The sequence below is a fragment of the Sorghum bicolor genome, chromosome 5 (genome assembly GCF_000003195.3).
Source record: "Sorghum bicolor cultivar BTx623 chromosome 5, Sorghum_bicolor_NCBIv3, whole genome shotgun sequence".
Lineage (NCBI taxonomy): Eukaryota > Viridiplantae > Streptophyta > Magnoliopsida > Poales > Poaceae > Sorghum > Sorghum bicolor.
In genome coordinates, this window is record NC_012874.2 from 3,088,127 (window position 1) to 3,106,848 (window position 18,722).

General features: G+C 44.0%; 3 protein-coding genes across 3 annotated transcripts; 1 reads left to right on the plus strand and 2 right to left on the minus strand.

Annotated features, from left to right (window-relative positions):
* On the plus strand, positions 163 to 3,723 carry LOC8069313 (peptidyl-prolyl cis-trans isomerase FKBP42). The gene is made up of 7 exons (XM_002448941.2): positions 163 to 341; positions 670 to 849; positions 1,511 to 1,600; positions 1,997 to 2,181; positions 2,318 to 2,440; positions 2,643 to 2,795; positions 3,204 to 3,723. The coding sequence occupies exons 1-7, from the start codon at positions 293 to 295 to the stop codon at positions 3,528 to 3,530; spliced, it is 1,107 nt and encodes a 368-aa protein (XP_002448986.1). The 5' UTR covers positions 163 to 292; the 3' UTR covers positions 3,531 to 3,723.
* Positions 5,099 to 10,355, minus strand: LOC8069314 (pyruvate kinase 1, cytosolic). The gene is made up of 16 exons (XM_002450224.2): positions 10,135 to 10,355; positions 9,837 to 9,933; positions 9,627 to 9,724; positions 9,322 to 9,477; positions 9,005 to 9,082; positions 8,741 to 8,872; positions 8,480 to 8,560; positions 8,216 to 8,287; positions 8,039 to 8,128; positions 7,492 to 7,636; positions 7,269 to 7,357; positions 7,047 to 7,142; positions 6,880 to 6,947; positions 6,702 to 6,801; positions 6,115 to 6,174; positions 5,099 to 5,512 (listed from the first exon to the last, which is right to left on the minus strand). The coding sequence occupies exons 1-16, from the start codon at positions 10,201 to 10,203 to the stop codon at positions 5,360 to 5,362; spliced, it is 1,584 nt and encodes a 527-aa protein (XP_002450269.1). The 5' UTR covers positions 10,204 to 10,355; the 3' UTR covers positions 5,099 to 5,359.
* On the minus strand, positions 14,468 to 17,725 carry LOC8085657 (leucine-rich repeat receptor-like protein kinase PXC1). The gene is made up of 2 exons (XM_021461000.1): positions 15,525 to 17,725; positions 14,468 to 15,419 (listed from the first exon to the last, which is right to left on the minus strand). Exons 1-2 carry the CDS (start codon positions 17,368 to 17,370, stop codon positions 14,710 to 14,712), a joined length of 2,556 nt encoding a protein of 851 aa, XP_021316675.1. The 5' UTR covers positions 17,371 to 17,725; the 3' UTR covers positions 14,468 to 14,709.

An 18,722-nucleotide genomic window follows, 5' to 3' on the forward strand; every position in this document is an offset into this window, starting at 1 on the left:
AATTGACGAGACGAATCTTTTAAGCCTAGTTAGTCTATAATTAGATAATATTTGTCAAATACAAACGAAAGTGCTACTATTTACATTTTGCAAAAAGTTTTGGAAGTATACAAGGCCATAACGAGAAACTCGAACAAGGGTGTATATACTCCACACTCCACAGCTCCCTGCTTCTCAAGGAAGCGGCTCCAGAGGGGGCCCCGCCCCGCCCAAGTTCACTACCCGACCCGCCGCGCCGCAGTCTAGAAGTCTCCGCCGGCCGTCCGCGCTCCGCTCTCCCCACCCGCAACCCATGGCTGTCGTCGAAGAAGACGCGGCGCCGTCTGCAGATCCCGCCGCCGGTGAGCCCCCCACCCCTCGCACCCACGCGTGGCTGCATGCTGGTGCCCAGTGAATCGGGTGCTGTTGAATTCTTCTTACTTTCTGTTGGGAATTTGGCTGGGCCATTTGGGGGATCAGAGCAAAGTTGGGGGGCGCTCGTACTTTACAGCAAACGAGGCAGTTTCGGATCCCGCCCGCGGTTTGGCAGTTTGGAGTCCAGCGCTGCCGCAGTAGCACTGCGCTTTTTTTTTCCTGAATTGCAGACTCTCCTTGCAGTGTGGCAATTCGGGATCTGTTTCAAGACGGAGAGTCCCTGGTTCTTGACTTCTGCTGCTTTCTGATTCTCAGGTTCCAGTGATAACGAGATCACAGTGGAAGAGGCTTCTTTCGTGCATTCTGAACCTCCCCAGGATGGCAGCGCCCCACCCGTGGTTTCCTCTGACATGGAGGTGCTTCATGACAAGGTTAAGAAGCAAGTCATCAAAGAAGGCCATGGCAGGAAGCCGCTCAAGTTCGCGACGTGCTTTGGTGAGTATGGCGGAACTGGTTGGTTCGGTCCATATGCTCATGCTCCGGACGTCCAATTTTAGGATGTATGCTAATATGTTGTGCCTTACATGTTTCTTACTCCTATAATAATGGTCTCTGGTATGTGTTTTGTTTGAGCGATCATGGTCATGAGATGCTTTGGCCTTGTTCACGCTCTGCAAATAACAGCTAATGGCCGAAATGTGCATATGTAAACAGATTCTCTTGGTTGCTTTCTCACCAAAAGACAATACCTACTTTGCATGTAAACTTGTGGAGCTTTATTGTGCCTACGCCTTCCTGATACTCTTTTGCATTCATTGAGTGACAGTATCTTTTGCCGGTACCTGTTCAGTTTGTAGCTCAAATACTGATGTCAAGTTTCAAACATCAGGTTTCATAATTTTTCTATTTACCCAAAGTGACCGATGTCTCTTTTCTCGTTCATTGAGTACTGATACAGCAACACCTATTTCAAAACTTTGGATCTTATCCTGTTTTGTCCAAAAAGCCTAATTCAGTCGTCACACGCTAATTTACTCATCTGTTTGCTATCGGGTGGAAGCACACACATCTATTTTGATTTTAGCACAAGTGATAAGTGCTTCAAAGGAGAACAGCGGTGAATTAATTTTTTTCTTTTCTAAACTTCGTGTTGCAGTGCACTATAGAGCATGGGCTCAAGGATCGTCGCATAAATTTGAGGATACCTGGCAAGAGCAGCATCCAATCGAACTGGTACTTGGAAAAGGTGCCACAACAATGACTTCACTTATGTTATACTCAATTTTGCTCTGCTTCATGCATTTCATCCATCAATTCAATAAATTCAAACATTTTACTTTGTATGCTATTATGGTTTTCTAGTACAATGATGATGGTTCTTACTGAGGATTCTGTGTAAGCAGTTATGCTTCCAGTAACTTGCCATGCCTGCTACTAATGGTTTAATATGTTGTAAGATGAAAGAGTGAAATACGCATAGTTCTCATTTGCACCGCACCCTTTTTATGTTGCATTGCCAGTAATCATACTGTTACTTGGTAACTATCTTAGGATCATATGGGCAACCTCAATAGTACAACAGTGTTTGTCAGTGATAATTGCCTATGGGGTAACTTTCTAAAGCTTTTTCCTCCGTCAACAGAGAAAAAACAAATGTCTGGTTTAGGCATTGGTGTTAGCAGTATGAAAAGCGGGGAGCGGGCACTGTTGCATGTTGGTTGGGAGCTAGGCTATGGCAAAGAAGGAAGCTTTTCATTCCCAAATGTCCCTCCAATGGCAGACCTGGTTTATGAAGTTGAACTTATTGGATTTGATGATGTTAAAGAGGTAGGCAAACAAAGTTCTACTGCCTCCACCCCACATAGCACTTCAATTATTTTGAAGGGTAGGCTGAGATTATTCATATCGGTTAGCATTACTTTTTCAAGTTGGAACTTCCAAATCATGATAAACTGTGAATCAGGGTAAAGCCCGAAGTGACATGACAGTTGAAGAGAGGATTGCAGCTGCAGACAGGAGGAAGATTGAGGGCAATGGATATTTTAAAGAACAGAAGCTTGAGGAAGCCATGCAACAATATGAAATGGTTAGTGGCATGCTATACTTTGGACATGATTATACTAGTAGGATCCAGTAGATTGTAGCCGTTGGTAACCTGGTTGTTACCAGTTTGTGGGTTGGTTGTACTCTTTTTCTGCTTAAGGAAATACACGTCACTGGGCGTGCTCTCTCTCTCTCTCTAAAAAAAAAGCTTATTCTGATTTCAGTTGAACTTTTCTCTTTTACAGGCGATTGCATACATGGGAGATGATTTCATGTTTCAATTATTTGGAAAGTACAGAGACATGGCCTTGGCTGTGAAAAATCCATGCCATCTCAATATAGCTGCATGTCTGATCAAACTGAAGAGATTCGATGAAGCTATTGCGCAGTGCAGCATTGTATGTTACTCTACCATGCCCATGAATAATTCAGTCTTCAACTCACGATTTACATTCATGAGAGTACATTTTTGCAGTTTGCATAGACCTTCGAAAAAACTATACATGATTGTATGTTCAGATAGTAAAAGCATGTCTTTTTTTAAAAAATGACGTTAAAATACCTGTAGCAACTAAGCTCATATGGCCAAAATGAATTCAGATATCAACATGCAAGTTTCTGCATTAGAATTTCAAACTACTGATTTGCACCTTTTCAGCCCTTTTTCAAAAAGGTGTTGGTTTCATGATGATTGATCAATTGAACAATCCCATGGTCCTAATATAAAATTACCCTCTGTTTTGTCTGAAAGAAAAAGAAAAATTTACTCTTTGATGGATGATCCTTTTTGTAACCATATTCTTCAGGTTTTGTCAGAAGATGAAAGTAATGTGAAAGCACTGTTCAGGCGAGGAAAAGCTAAATCTGAACTTGGCCAGACAGAATCAGCGAGGGAAGATTTCCTGAAAGCGAAGAAGTACTCCCCAGAAGACAAGGAGATCCTTCGAGAGCTTCGTTTGCTCGCAGAACAAGACAAGGCTCTGTACCAGAAGCAGAAGGAGCTCTACAAAGGTCTCTTTGGGCCAAGACCTGAAGTGAAACCAAAGAAGGCAAACTACCTGGTTGTTTTCTGGCAGTGGCTGGTGTCATTTTTTCTTTATCTGTTTAGGATGTTCAAACGAAAGAAAGAGTAGGATGCTTTACCAGAAAATTGTGTAGAACTGGTGGTCAAGATGACCAAACTTGTACTATAAGATTGAATTTTCTGTAGAGCTGTCGATTGATCGGGATAAATAGTTGTTATGAACTCTCCACGATGTTGTGTACTGGCCACCTTGGAGCCATACTTCATGCGTTCTTTAATCTGAAGTTCAAAGGCCTTGTGTATTACAGTTTTCACATTTAGATTTTGCTAGTAATAATGCTGGTGTCATTTAATTCTTTCATCTGGAGCTCTAGATTTCATTCTCTTGTTGGATGCTGTTGCGATAGAAACTGCTGTTGCTTGCAGAGGAGCACAAACTCTCAGTTCATTGCTATGGCATTACAAACATTTGAGTGCAAAAGCAGCAGGCATATGTCTGAACACATGCTCCTGATGCATCAACAGAGAATATATAAGATCAATGTACCTTCGAAAACATCTAAAGAATAAAACAATGCAGAAGATGAACGCATCGAGTTTGATTCCAGTATCATCATTATATACCAAACAAACAGTAATGCACTCATTTGAGTTTTCTTCTAATCTCTTGATCCACGGTATATGTTAGATTTACTGATGCATGTTTATTTTATTTTATTTTATTTTGAAACGATACCTGATGCATGGAATCACAGACAATAAAATGCTGTGAACGACAACAGGAAAACACAAAAGCTTAAAGTGTAGTAATCATCTCAAACTCAAAGATCAGTAGTTTAAGATGATTGATTTTACCCCTCGGCGTGCAGAATTTCTTAATATATTATGCAACAAAATGCAGAAACTTCTATGCTACATATTGATATGTAAATTGTTTGCGGCCATAGTATAATTTTTGACTTCCTGATGAAAATGATGTACCTTTCAGGCAGGGACTTTTTGCTTGGTGCTCATATTCCTCCCTTGAAAAGACTAGCATTAGTGGAAGCCTGAAGTGAGCAGTTCTACTCATCAATTTTGGAGAGACAAGCCCCAGCCCTCATTATCTCACATCCTAGCTAGCATCTGGAACTATGGGCATACCTGAGTTTGGAGTGCATCCACTCTTTTCCATTTCAAAAACCAGATTGTCAGACTCTTCGAACAACCCTTCTTTTATGAAATTTTCAACAGTAAGTTACAACATCTGGGACTAAACCATGCGCAGAAATAGTAGCAAACAAATCAATGGCAGCTTTCTTTCTGCCACTTCGGAGCAAAGAACAGATCATATTTGAAAGTAATAATAAAATGTCAAGATGAAGATCCCTACAACATACTCTTCAAACATTTTGAATACATCAACACAATTATTATTGCCAAGCCCATTTAAAGTTGTGCTTTGCTGCAGGTACTCCAAAATAACTGAGCCATCTATTTAACTATATCTAGATGGCTATGATAAACCATTTAGCGTCGATTCACAATGGTCACTGGCTACCGTCCATGGAAACACTGACAGAATAGTATGTTAATAAACTTTCTCCCAATTAAACCTCATCAAATATGGCAAAGCTACAAGGTCTAGGAAATGAAGCAAACGTGCAATTAGCCCCATCAAATAAAAAACAGAGGTGATAAGAAACAAAACGAAAAACAGGCTCAGATAAACAATAGCAACGGATAGAGGGTACAGTATGATTTCATTATCCCATCTGCCCATTTGAGTGGCATATAATATGACAACTCCCAACTGCATCGCAGGAGTTTTAAATTGCTAAGCAAGTCCTATGATAGCACCATAGGAAAAACTGCTCATTTGGCAAAGCTATAGGATTATACATAGCCAACAATTTTCGGCCTAGTCAAAAATCGGCAAATGCCCTAGTAGACAAGGATCTAGTCATCCAGCTCAATGATCTTCACAACTGACGAATCTCCCACTTTCTGGCAAACAACGACACGGTCATGGGACTTGATCACACCAGAGGCTTTGCCATGGTCTAGAGCAACCTTCAGAACTGACTCATTTGTAGAGTTGGTTGATTCAGCCTGAAACACACAATGAAGATTGATTAATACCATGTAACCAGACAATCATACCAAAACAATTTGCAGCGCATAATAGAAATTACACAAAAACACAGCAAACAGAAACTTGTCTCTGCTCAGGAGACTAAGACATAATAAAGGTCTAAGGTGCAACAAGAAGCTAAGTGTTTGCGTCAAAAACAAGAAGCTAAGTGGGATTGTCACTTCAAGCCTTCTCAGTGTACTAGGGGTCCCTAGCCTTCTCCTATAAGTTATATAGACAAATAAACCAGCAGAGATTTTTTTACAAAAAATGGATATATTTTGATTAACCAAGCTATCAGACCATGTTCTGTTTTAGAAGTGCAGTGAATTGCATTCTAGTGTTCTTGCCTTCAACCCTTTTATGACATACAAAATTTTACATACTCAACCAACATAGATGAATAGGAAAAAAAATGCTAGTCCAAGAATACAAGGGCTACAGGGATGTGATTGCAAAATCTTTTCACCCCCGACGATGCTAGAAATGGGATGCTCATGTGTACAAGTTGGCAAATCCAGCCAGTATGTGTTGCATACACACTTAAAAGTAGTGAACTGAAAAACTTTTGTTTACTTACTGGATGCCGAGGATCAGCAAGCATCGGAAAGAGGCCTCTAACTATCAGTGATTGTCTTGCCTGCAAGAAAAAAAACAACAAATGAGTTAAATGGTGCCAAATATCGGCCTTGTTTAGTTCCCAAAATATTTTGCAAAATTTTTCACATTCCCCATCATATCGAATCTTGTGGCACAGGCATGAAGTACTAAATATAGATAAAATAAATAACAAATTACACAGTTTATCTGTAATTTGCGAGACGAATCTTTTGAGCCTAGTTAGTCCATGATTGGACAATATTTGTCAAATACAAACGAAAGTGTTACTGTTCATGTTTTGCAAATTTTTTTGGAAGTATACAAGGCCACAAGCCTTTCTTCTCAAAAAAAAAAAAAGCATTCAAGGTTCTTAATTCTTCTCAAACAAAGTAATGTCTCTTTTAAGCATTGCATGACATGTTCAATGTCTACAAGAGAAACTTCACAAGACCAATGTTACCATTCACAAAAGAAATGATCAGCATGCTAATAATAGACAAAATCTGCATTGCATAAAAAGGAAACATCTAACAGGAAAGATCACAAAGAATATAGGAGTTCACGTACCTCAAAAGCACCAGTGAAGCTCCATTTCAGTTGGTTTGTCTTCAGACGAGGAATGACAACAGAAAGAACAGGCATGCTGGGCCTGTACTTGGCGATGAGCCTGCGATAATATATAGATATACATGAGATTAATTCCCACTAATTGCAGCCCTGTATAAGCATATTCGTTTCTACTGACCTTGCAGCCCGTCCAGAAGAGGTGAAGCAAATGATCACTGAAGCCTTAACTTTGATAGCAGCTCGCACCTAAAAAGTAGCAAATGAACAATCTTAGACTACAAAATCTGTGTTTTGCAAACATTAATTAAAAAAAAGACTGGAATCTGAGAAGCACATAGATCTTACTGCTGAGGAAGCAATGGACTCCAAGTGGGTCATGGGTTCTCCCACATATTTCACAGTTCGCTTGAAGTATAAATCTTGGTTGAATACCTTCTCAGCCTATAAGACAATTGACAAACATGTATAACTAAATCAATGACGACGCCAAATTTGCAATTAAGTAGCAATAGTTGTTGAAAATGCAACCCATGCAACCCTATCTATAAAACATAACAGAAATTTCACCTCAGCACAAATTCTGCCCACTGTTGAAATAGTCTCGACTGGATATAAACCTCGGAGAGTCTCAGCACCAAGGAGAATGGCATCGCTCCCTGCAATTAAAACCATTGTGAGTCATGATTGAACTGCCCTTTTCAGTGCACTAAGGACCAGCTGCATATCAGGCCAAAAGATCTGAGTATACCCAAGATTTTTGAAAAGCAACAAAAAAATTTAAACAACTTACCATCAAGTACTGCATTTGCCACATCAGTTGCCTCCGCCCGAGTAGGCCTGAGGTTGTCAGTCATACTGTCAACAACACGAGTGACAACAGCAGGCTTTCCAGCCATGTTGCACTTGTGAAGAGCAGATTTTTGAAACAGAAAGACCTGCAATATGGAGAGTTGGAGTGATAAAGATCAATGGCTGAATAAACTAGTAGTAAAATATATACAATTATTGCACCTAAAACGAAACAGAGAAAATACTAAACCAGAAGTAAATTTAAGGTTCATGTGTGTTCTGTCATATCTTTTCTCGATGCCAGGTATGGCACTCAATTCAATTCTGGTAACAGAGCCAAAAGTCTTTGAGTATAAGACCATGCTAGGACAGTTTTAAGGAAAAAAGAATAGTTGTGGCCCTGACCCACTTCAAATCCACATAATACCCTAGGTCTGATGGAGCCCAGATGTGAGGGGGTCTACTATGTGACCACAAAGGCACTGAAGCTTAAACCCAGTGTTTAAATTGTGTTATCCTCAACTGCTAAATTAGTAAAGGTAAACAACCTTCTCAGGTGGAAGATCAATTCCCAGATTCCCTCTTGACAAAATGATACCATCTGCCTCAGCCAGTATTTCATCAAAATGGTTCAGGCCCTGCAAAGAGATAAGGAGTGTATGTGTATTTGAAGGGCAAACAAATGGTAGCTAGCTAATAATGTAATAAGATTTACTTGAAAATACCTCAACATTCTCAATTTTGGCAAAAATCAGAGTTTGGCTTAGATCGCCCAATTTTGACAGGAACTCCCGTGCCTGTGTTAACAAACAAATATTAGCACTGTTGACATCATTCTTATTAAGAATCGTACCCAAACAAACAGTAGATAGCGCATCAAATATAGCAATGATGCCTTTTCATTACAGAAATAAAGGCGCTGCTTAGAAGCACAGCAATCAGAGAGGACAAACAGAACTCAAAATGCATCCACAATGCAAGTTGTTTACCTGCCGCACATCCTCTGCATGCCTTGTGTAAGACAGAGAAAGGAAGTCAATCTTATTCGGAGTACCCCATTTTCTGATAACCTGAAAGTAATTCATGCATGTAAGTCTTAGGATGGGCAACAGGACAGGGCTGCAACTCTAGAACAAATCTAGTTGCGTCCACAAATTTTCATGTTGCTAGAGGTGAAATTCTTGAAGAACGGGGACGGTTTCGATTTTTGAAGCAACAACTACACAAGGACTTTGAGAGTAGTTGCTTACATCCTTATCCTCATCAGACAGGGTGGGCAAGTCAATGTGAATCTGGGAGCAATGCAGTGTGAACAGTGACCCAGCCAAGGTGGCTGTGTTCTTGATTATACAGACCACATCATCTCCTTTCACTTCAGAAACCTACATCGTCAGTAAGATAGAAGAGTTTCTTTGTTATCAGAAAATGCCAAGAGCAAACATAATCCTACTGAAAGACATATGAAACAAAACATACAAACTGCTCAAAGATACAGCATGCCAAAGGCTTTTTACCTCCAACCAAACTGAAGTAGTCTCACTGCCAGTGAACAAGTATTGTCCCACGAATATTGTTGCCCCCGGTGTCACAGCCTGTTAGGAACAAAGTTTTTTTTTGAAGTTCTCTATGTATGTGGAAACAAGATTAGAACACTAGACTAATCGAAGGACATCACAGCGACATAGTGCATAAAATTAACCCCAAAAAAATCTAAACTTGGTAGTCAGGGCATGGTCAACTAGCGCCTGCCACTGATCTCGTCAAACAAGTATAAATGGAGCATAGGATATTAGATCTGATGATGAGTAGAACAGCATCAGCACGTGGTAACCTTGGCGAGTCCAGAGAAGTTGATGGGCAACAAGCTGGAGGAGGCTTCTTGGCCGCGGTGAGGGGTGAGAACAACCGTGCCATTCTCCTCGAGGGAGATCGTGGTCTCCTTCTTGTTCACCACCTGCAGCTCAGGGCCCACGGTGTCGAGCATGACCTGGTAAGCAAAGAGAGATCGAACTGTCAGCCCGTCGCGCGCGCGCGAGAGAGAGACCGCATTGGCCACACTGTTGGTTCGTTCGTCCATTCATTCAGAGCTTCTTTTTTTTTTGTAGAAAAAAAATACAGAGAGTAAGGTAAGCTTACAGCGCAAAGCTTCTTGGTGGACTTGATGGCGAGCTTGAGGTTCTCCAGCGTCTCCTGGTGGTACGCGGCGTCCCCCCACGAGAAATCGAACCGCGCGACTGCAATCGTCGTCAGAAGAGGAAACCAAACCAAACCAAACCAAGTAACAAATCAGCTCCACTGCTCCATCGCGAGCTTGGGAACGGCATAGAGAGAGACAGAGACAGTTACCGGACATGCCGGCCTTGAGGCAGGCGGAGATGGTGTCGACGGAGCGGGACTTGGGTCCAAGCGTGCCGACGATCTTGGTCATCGCCGGGAAGAAGCTCTGCTCCAGAGACCAGACAGGGATCCATCCGCCCGACACCAAACGAGACCCCCCCCAAAAAAAAAAAAAAAGAAAAAAAGTCGGTCAGTTTTCTCAGTTGATGTAGGGTTCGTCGACCGATTCATCAGCAAGGAGACGAATCTGAACATGACGGCGGAAGGGGGGTGGGATGGGATCGCGCTCGGCGCCGGTGGTGCTTACAGGCTTGGAGGGCTCGAGGATGGACGCCATCCGGATGGGCTCCTCGAGGAGGAGATTGGTGGAATGCATCCTGACGGCGGCGGCGGCGGGCGGCGAATCTTCCCTCTCTTCTTCTTGTGCTGCAAGGAAAAGGAGGCGGAGGCGGAGGCGGCGGTGGCAAATGGCGGAGTGCGGTCCTCCTCGGCTACCCTGGGCTCGCTGGGTTAAGGGTTGATTGGGCACAAAAGGAATCTGCTTAATAGGCCGGGCGGGCGACGTGTCCCTGCTTCTCGAGCGGCGAAGCGCCTGCCCCTGCCCCACGGCATTTTCCAATGGGCCCAGCTGCGGGAATCGGGAACGCTGACACGCCGATGGGTCCTGACCGGTCACCGGCGGCCGCCGCCGGTTTCCTGCCTCTGGGGTCCGGACACATATTGTTTTTTTTTTTTTTGATGAGACAAGTCCGGCCACATGCTGTGTCGTCGTATCGTATCCAGGCCCGGGTTGGCCCGGCCCAGACCAGACCAGCCCAACTAACAGCGGCACTGTCAGGCCCGGGTTTGGCCTTGTTTAAATAAAATTCTTTTTGAATTTTGACATTATAACACTTTCATTTTTATTTGATAAACATTGTCCATAACTAGTTTAAAAGATTTGTCTCATGGTTTACAAAAACTGTGTAATTAGTTTTTTATCTATATTTAATGCTTCATTCACATGCCGCAAGATTCGATGTGACGGGGAATCTTGAAAAGTTTTGGTTTTTAGGTGAACTAAACAAGGCCTTAGCCCTTTTTTCGCTCACATAGAATTTTCGGCCTTATTTAGTTCCCAAAATTTTTTAAAATTCTTCGTCACATCAAATCTTACGGTACATGCATGGAACTATAAATATAGATAAAATAAAAAACTAATTACACTGTTTTGTTTATCTGTAATTTGCGAGACGAATCTTTTGAGACTAGTTAGTTTATAATTGAACAATAATTACCAAATACAAATAAAATACTATAGTAGTAAAAATCTAAATTTTTTTCATGAACTAAACAAGGCCTTCGTTTTCATCAATCATCACGTGCTTCATATGTTCCCATGTCCGGGTCAATTCCAGTCCTCGGCTGCTTTGACGATTCTTGGGCCTAATTTAGTTTCGAAAAAATTTCGAATTTCGGCACTGTACTATTTTTATTTTTATTTAACAAATATTATCTAATAATAGACTAACTAGGTTCAAAAGATTCATCTCGTAATTTACAAGCAAACTGTGCAATTAGTTTTTATTTTCGTCTATATCTAATGCTTCATGCATATGCTCCAAGATTATATAGTTGCATGTAATTTGCGAAACGAATCTTTTGAGCCTAGTTAGTCTATGATTGGACAATATTTGTCAAACGAAAGTATTGTTGTTTATATTTTGCAATTTTTTTCCAAGTAAACAAGGCCAAAAGAGGCAGCAAAACATACGATTCCACACCTGCACCTCAAGATACTAGGAAAAAAACACCTTTTGAAATTGATTTTTTATTTTAAAAAATGTTTTCAATTTGAACGAGAAATTTAAGTCAATATCATTGAGAGAGAGACATCCTACTAATGTCGGCTTAGGCTCTGTTAGTTCCCCACCTAAAATTTTTTCATCCATCTCACCGAATCTTTGGACACATGCATGGAACATTAAATGTACATAAAAAAATAAACTAATTACACAGTTTGGTTGAAAATCGCGAGACGAATCTTTTAAGCCTAGTTACTCCATGATTAGCCTTAAGTGCTACAGTAATCTACATATGCTAATGATAGATTAATTATGCTTAATAGATTTGTCTTGCAGTTTTCTAATGAGCTATGTAATTTATTTTTTTATTAGTTTCTAAAAACTCCTCCCGACATCCTTCCAACATATTCGATGTGACACCTAAAAAATTAGCATCTCCAATCTAAACAGGGCCTTATGAAAGAACTTGTAAAGAGAACAGCATAGCTAAATGGCTACGAGATTTGATAAATAAAAAATAGAGGCATAGCATCCTGCAGTCCTGCCCTCCTGGCTCCTGAGCACGGCAGCACAAGCCCGCGACCCAACCCAACCGATCATGTCGGCCCAGCGTGCTTGTAAAGCAGCCCAGAGTGTGAGCGGTGGTGTGTTTGCATCTTTTACACCTAGTTAATCTATAATTAGACAGTAATTATCATAAATAAAAGAAAATGCTATAGTGTCGTGAAAAAATTTCGGAAAAAACTAAACAAGACCTAAAGAAATTTACAAGACGACGGCAGCGAATTTGCAATTCAACTTTTGAATCCTCAAGCCATTCATCGCCAAACTTTGAATCTGCTTCTCCTATCCATGTCTCCTTCTTCCTCCCCAAATTAGCCACCGCTAGTAACCTGGCATCAGACTAGCAAATCCTGGGGTACGTCAACTCCAAATGTCTTTGCGATCTTTCATGAACTCCATACGACAGCAGGCCACTAGCCGAACAATGCGAAGAGAGGCCTTGTTTCCTTCCAATTTTTTTTTAGATTTTGATATTATAGTACTTTTGTTTGCATTTAACAATCTCTATAATTAAAAATTATGGAGAGGACCCGTCTACTACACTCATGGTGAAGCCACAACTTCCAACACTTTTACTGTGTCATAAAAGGTTATCCCATCAATCCAGGCCCCACTCACCCATGCATGCAAAATTGTTTTAGCGAATTAAAAAAAATCACAAGTCTTAAACCGAAGATATAAATTAAATTTCGATTACACCATTAAATTTCTTATAACAAATCCTTTAAAATAAGATCACACATGGATATATTTAGATAAAATTTTATTAAGGAATATTTATCTCTACAACTAAAAATTGTGGAGAGGACCCGTCCACAACTCACATCCCTTTGGTGGTCTTTTTTACTGCGCGATGACATGTTATCTCATCAACCTAGGTCTCACTCAACAATGCATGCAAAATTGTTTTAACGAATTAAAAAAAGTCATAACTCCTAAACCAGAGATATAAATTAAATTCCGATTGCACCATTAAATTTCTTATAACAAATCCTTCAAAACAATATCACAAATGGATATATTTAGATAAAATTTATTAATGAATATTTATCTTATAAAGATAAAATATTTTCTTTTATTAAGTAGAGACAATATTCTAGGTTCAATAGACAATGTTTTGTCTTTGTAAAAAAATGTTATCGATTTAGAAGAATAGTATTTTGGTTTTAGGTTTATGAAACTGATATTACAGTATAAATACATAAATACATGACATAGATAAAAATAATAATAAAATCTAGAGTAAAAAGCATAAGATAAAATAAAAACATAAAATAGAGAAAAATTTCAATAATATCAAAGGGTTACTTTTCAAATATCGTAAATATATTTATAGAACATTAATATCACTAAATACATCATACAACATCATTAAATATATTATAGAACATCACATATATTATAGATTACATGTATACTAAGTAAACACCATAAGAAACATCATAGAACATCATATATATGATACGTAAACATGACATAACACAACATAGAACACTAAATATATACTACATAAATATCACATATATATAGAAAATAAAAATAAAAAATAAAATTACTAAGACGAAAAATATAAAAACAAACATGATTAACAAATGATAAAAAGTGCATAGAGCAAATAAAATAAGTGAATTATTTAAATAAGGATAAAAAGAAGATTAAAAAGAAATAAAATATAAAACAAGAATGAAGAAACATAGAAAACCTAAAAAGAAAAAAATGAAAAAGAAGAACAATGAAAATAAAACCAAAAGAAAATAAAATAAAAGGTAAAATTAAAATAAAAAAAAGGAAAGAACAGAAAATAAAATAAAATCAAAAACCAAAAACTAAAAAGAAATGAAAAAGAAAGAATATAGACAAAAAAATGAAATAACAATGAAAAAAACAGAGAGTATATGAATTTTAAAACCTGTAACAACGTACGGGCATTAACTTAGTTATTATTCTATTATAAACTAAGTAGGCTTAAAAGATTCGTCTCGTAAATTACAGACAAACCGTGCAATTAGTTTTTGTTTTCGTGTATGTTTAGTGCTCCGTACATGTGCTGTAAGATTTGATGTGCCGAAGAATCTTAAAAAGTTTTTGAAATTTGGGGTGATCTAAATAAGGCCAGAATTGTCTTGTTTAGTTCACCCAAAAACCAAAAGCTTTTCAAGATTCTGTCACATCGAATCTTACAACACATTAATAAAGCATTAATTATAGTTAAAAATAAAAACTAATTATATAGTTTGTCTGTAAATCACTAGATAAATCTTTTGAGCCTAGTTAGTCTATAATTGGACAATATTTAGCACAAACAAACGAAAGTGGTTGCATATCGGTCAAGATCCATAAACCATCTAACAAGCAGGGAAACTGCATGTTGCATCAGCTGCAATAGTGCGCAGCACTCCATGAATCCATTCTCCTCAATCAGACGCGCAAAAGCCGGAGGAGAAGAATGTGTTGAAGATCCAAATCCATACATGGGAAGAAGATGCCAAGATCACACAAAAGAACACAGAATCTGGCCCATGACATCGGACAAACTAGTAGCTGCTGAGGCGACCACCGTCCCCGTCGTCCGTGGTGACACCGATGGACGGCGACGTGACGGACACGTCCCTGTCTTCCTCCTCGGGCGCCGGGGACTGCTCCACGGGCACGCTCTCGATCATCCTCACCACGTCGCCCATGGACGGCCGCTGGTCTTGCCGCGGCGCCACGCACGCCAGCGCCACGTGCAGCAGCGCCACCATCTCCTCCTCGATGTCCCTGTACCGCAGCAGCTCCACGTCGAACACCTCCGCCGTCCACTCCTCCCGCACCACCGACCGCACCCACTCCGGGAGACCCATAGCCGTACCCGCCCCCTTCTTGTGCGCCTCGGGCGGGGCTGCCGCCGGCGGATGAAGGTGCTGCGCCGGCGCCTTGCCAGTTAGCGCCTCCAGGATGAGCACGCCGAAGCTGTACACGTCGGACTCCTGCGACAGCCGCTTGTTGTCAGCCTGCTCGGGCGCCATGTAGCCGCCCAGGCGAGCGATGGCGTGCGCCGGGCTGAGCAGGAGCGCCAGCCCGAAGTCCGCCACCCGCGCCGCCCCGTCCTTGTCGATCAGGACGTTGGTGGACTTGACGTTGCCGTGGGGCACCCCCGACGTGCGGTACTCCCGGTGGATGCACGCCAGCCCGCGCGCCGCGCCCAGCAGCAGCCTCACCCTCGTCGTCCAGTCCAGCGCCGACTCGCCCGACATCTTGTGACCTGCATCGTCGTCGTCGCGATTGATTCGTGTCAGGTCCAGGTCGATCACGCAACGGCAATGACTGGCGGCAAACAAGGTCGCCGGAGAGGGGACGGTAACCGTACCGTGGAGGCGGTCGTGGAGGTTGCCGTTGGGGAGGTAGTCGTAGATGAGGAGCTTCTCCTGCCTGGCGTAGTAGAAGGCTCGGAGCGGGACGAGGTGTGGGTGGCGGAGGCGGCCGATGAGGTCCATGTACCGGTGGAACTCGTCGCGCGCGCAGGGGTTGGCGTCGCGGAGCCGCTTCACGGCGACCATGCGGCCGTCGCTCAGCACGGCGCGGTACACGGTGCCCAGGCTTCCCCTGCCCACCATCTCGGCCGACGCGCGCAGCAGCTCCTCCAGCTGGAACCTGCAGCTTCCGCGCTGCCGCCCCTGCTGCTGCAGGTGCGACGTCAGCGGCGCGCCGGCAGCGCTGCCGTCGCTGTCACCGTCGCCGTCGTCGTCGTCGTCCTCGCCGCCGTCCGCGCCGAAGAACACCAGCTTGCTGCGCGCCCCGTCGCTGTCGCCGCCGTCGCTGCACCGGCCAGCGCTGCCCGGACGACCCGGCTGCTGCTGCTCCCCCTTGAGGTGGCCGAACAGCGCGCCGCCTCCGCCTCCGTCCTCCAGGCCGACACGGCCGCGCCTCTTCCTCTTCTTGGCCGCCGCGGGCTCGCCGTCGCCGCCGCCTCGGCCGCAGCAGCAGCACGCGACGAGCAGCGACGCCAGGGCGAGGAAGAAGAGCGCGTTGCCGACGGCGATCCCGGCGACCGCGCCGGGGCTCAACCCCCCCTTACTACGGCCGCGTGCCCCGCCAAGCGACTCCGGTGTGGCCAGCGCCGGCGACGACGACGCGACGGAGGACGACGCGGCCGGGTTGGACGGCACCACGGACGGCAGCACGGACGAAGACGGCGGCGTCGGGGCAGGCTCCCGCGGGAGGAACGAGCAGGGCGGCAGCGGCGGCGCGGCCCCGCAGAGTCCCGCGTTGCCGGCGAACGACGCGAGTCCAAACCTGGCGCGCATGGCGTCGGGCACCCGCCCGGACAGCTGGTTGTTAGACGCGTTGAACTCCGCGAGGCGAGGCAGCGCGGCGGCGACGTCGGGGACGAGGCCCGTGAGGAGGTTATCCTGGAGCCTGAGCGTGACGAGCGCCGTGAGCCCCGCGAGCGCCGCCGCCGACGGGACCCCGCCGCTGAGGCTGTTGTCGGCGAGGTCGAGGCGGACGAGGCGGGTGAGGCGCGCGAGCGCGTCGGCGGGGACGCGTCCCGAGACGTCGTTGCGGGAGAGGTAGAGGAGGACGAGCCCCGGCGCGCCGCGGAGCAGCGCGTCGAGGGTGCCGTTGAGGCGGTTCCCGCGGAGGTCGAGCGCGCGGAGCTCGGCGAGGTGGGAGAGCGGGTCGAGCGGCCCCCGCAGGTCCAGCGAGGGGAGTGTCAGCGAGGTGACGCGGCGGCCGTCGGCGGAGCAGCCGACGCCGAGCCAGTGGCCCGTGCACGCGTCGCCCGTGCTCCAGTTGGACGACAGGATGCCGTGCGCGTCCGCGCCGTGCCGGAAGATGGTGAGCGCGTCCGTGTCGCTCGGCTTCACCTCGGGCTCCGGAACCGGCTGAGGCACGTCGGCGGACGGCGTCGGCGTCGCTGCCGCCAAGATGGCCAGGAATGCCGCGGAACGGAGCAAGAAGCGTACGGACATTGCCGTCGCCGATGGTGGGAGGTTGAGGTGTGTGTGTGTGGATGACGACGGGGCGGCGAGTGAAGCATGGGAGGAGAGGTCCTCACTGGTCAGGCAAAGAGAAAGCCATGAGTGATCTTGGCTGCTCCATCGATCTGCATTGGGAGGAGAGAACTCCGTGCAACTTTTGATTTTTGAATCGAGCTGGTGCTTGGAGATGAGCTTGGACTGATGAGGCAGTGGCCACTGGCCAGTGGGACCCATTGGCTGCTCCTGCTCTGTTTGGGCGGTGTAGACCAGCGTCAGGTTGTCAGTACTGGAGGCTTCCACTTTTCGCTTTTGCTCTGTTTCTGTCTGCCCGTGGGGCCGTCCCTAGGCTAAGGGTCTACTAGGGCCGGAGGGGAGCAGCCTTGTCCATCACTCTACCGCCACTGTGCAATAGGGCAAGCGAGCAGGGAGATAAAGGTCAACACCAAGCAATGAAAGGGAAGCAAAGGGCTACCTAATTTTACGGAGGCAACAGGGCCTGATTGGAACGCAATGAATTTTAACCACAAATGGCTGTGATTACCACATGAATCAGTACAAGTACCCATGTTCCACAGTCGACGCATGGCCTGCCTCTGCCTACAATAGGGCCTTGTTTAGTTTTTTTTTTTTAAAAAAAATTTGCAACTTTTTTATTCTCCATCACATCGAATCTCTAGACGCATGCATAGAGCATTAAATATAGATAAAAATAAAAATTAATTGCTCAGTTCACCTATAATTTGCGAGACAAATCTTTTGAGCCTAGTTAATCTATGATTAGACAATATTTGTCAAATATAAATGAAGGTGCTACAGTATCTATTTTGCAAAAAAAAAAGAACTAAACGAGGCCTAGGTTTATTTTCATAGAAAACACAAATAGGGAACCTACATTTCATGATTCTGATTTTTTTCCTTTTTCTTTTTCATGATCTAAAATGCTTATCTTTTTCGCTTGGCTAATCTATGGTTGAAAGTACTATTTGTTGATTTGTTGTGAGAGAAAAATATTATTAAATAGTTAACAAATTCGGCAAATAAACTCAAACGAATAGTTTACCTAATATTTGTCCGTGCTTATATTATGCTGGGAACACAAGGCTTAGCAGTGGGCCAAATCATTACCCTCCTCCCGCGTGACAAGAAAGATTCAACGAAGCATCATGTGCCGCTTTACCCTCGTCCTCCATTCTTGCTTTGCGCCTTTGGCCTCTTTGCCCTCTTCTTTTCATGCTCGCCCTTCTCGTCGGCATCATATCCCCCCCTTCTCTCGCGGCGAGCTGATCCCAGGAGTAGGACAGATCGGCAGCACTGTAGGAGGCCAGCAGCCAGATGCCTCGACCATTCCACGTACTACGTTCATTAGCATAACTGCATGATGACGATGGTGACTATTCTTCGTCCAAGTAATTCACCCCAAAAACCAAAAAATTTTCAAGATTCCCCGTCACGTCAAATCTTTCGGCACATGCATAAAGCACTAAATATAAACGAAAATAAAAACTAATTGCACAGTTTACCTGTAAATCACGAGACGAATCTTTTGATCCTAATTAGTCCATAATTGGACAATATTTGCCACAAAC

What these genes read in the sequence shown, in the direction of transcription:
- LOC8069313 (XM_002448941.2), top strand. Translation starts at nt 293, where the DNA reads ATGGCTGTCGTCGAAGAAGACGCGGCGCCGTCTGCAGATCCCGCCGCC. An exon ending in GTCTGCAGATCCCGCCGCCG is followed by an intron (nt 342 to 669) that starts GTGAGCCCCCCA and finishes TCTGATTCTCAG; the next exon opens with GTTCCAGTGATAACGAGATC. An exon ending in GATTTGATGATGTTAAAGAG is followed by an intron (nt 2,182 to 2,317) that starts GTAGGCAAACAA and finishes ACTGTGAATCAG; the next exon opens with GGTAAAGCCCGAAGTGACAT.
- LOC8085657 (XM_021461000.1), bottom strand. Translation starts at nt 17,370, where the DNA reads ATGGGTCCCACTGGCCAGTGGCCACTGCCTCATCAGTCCAAGCTCATC. An exon ending in CCTCCACGACCGCCTCCACG is followed by an intron (nt 15,420 to 15,524) that starts GTACGGTTACCG and finishes ACGACGATGCAG; the next exon opens with GTCACAAGATGTCGGGCGAG.
- LOC8069314 (XM_002450224.2), bottom strand. Translation starts at nt 10,203, where the DNA reads ATGCATTCCACCAATCTCCTCCTCGAGGAGCCCATCCGGATGGCGTCC. An exon ending in CCTCAAGGCCGGCATGTCCG is followed by an intron (nt 9,725 to 9,836) that starts GTAACTGTCTCT and finishes CGACGATTGCAG; the next exon opens with TCGCGCGGTTCGATTTCTCG. An exon ending in ATGCAGAGGATGTGCGGCAG is followed by an intron (nt 8,288 to 8,479) that starts GTAAACAACTTG and finishes TTGTTAACACAG; the next exon opens with GCACGGGAGTTCCTGTCAAA.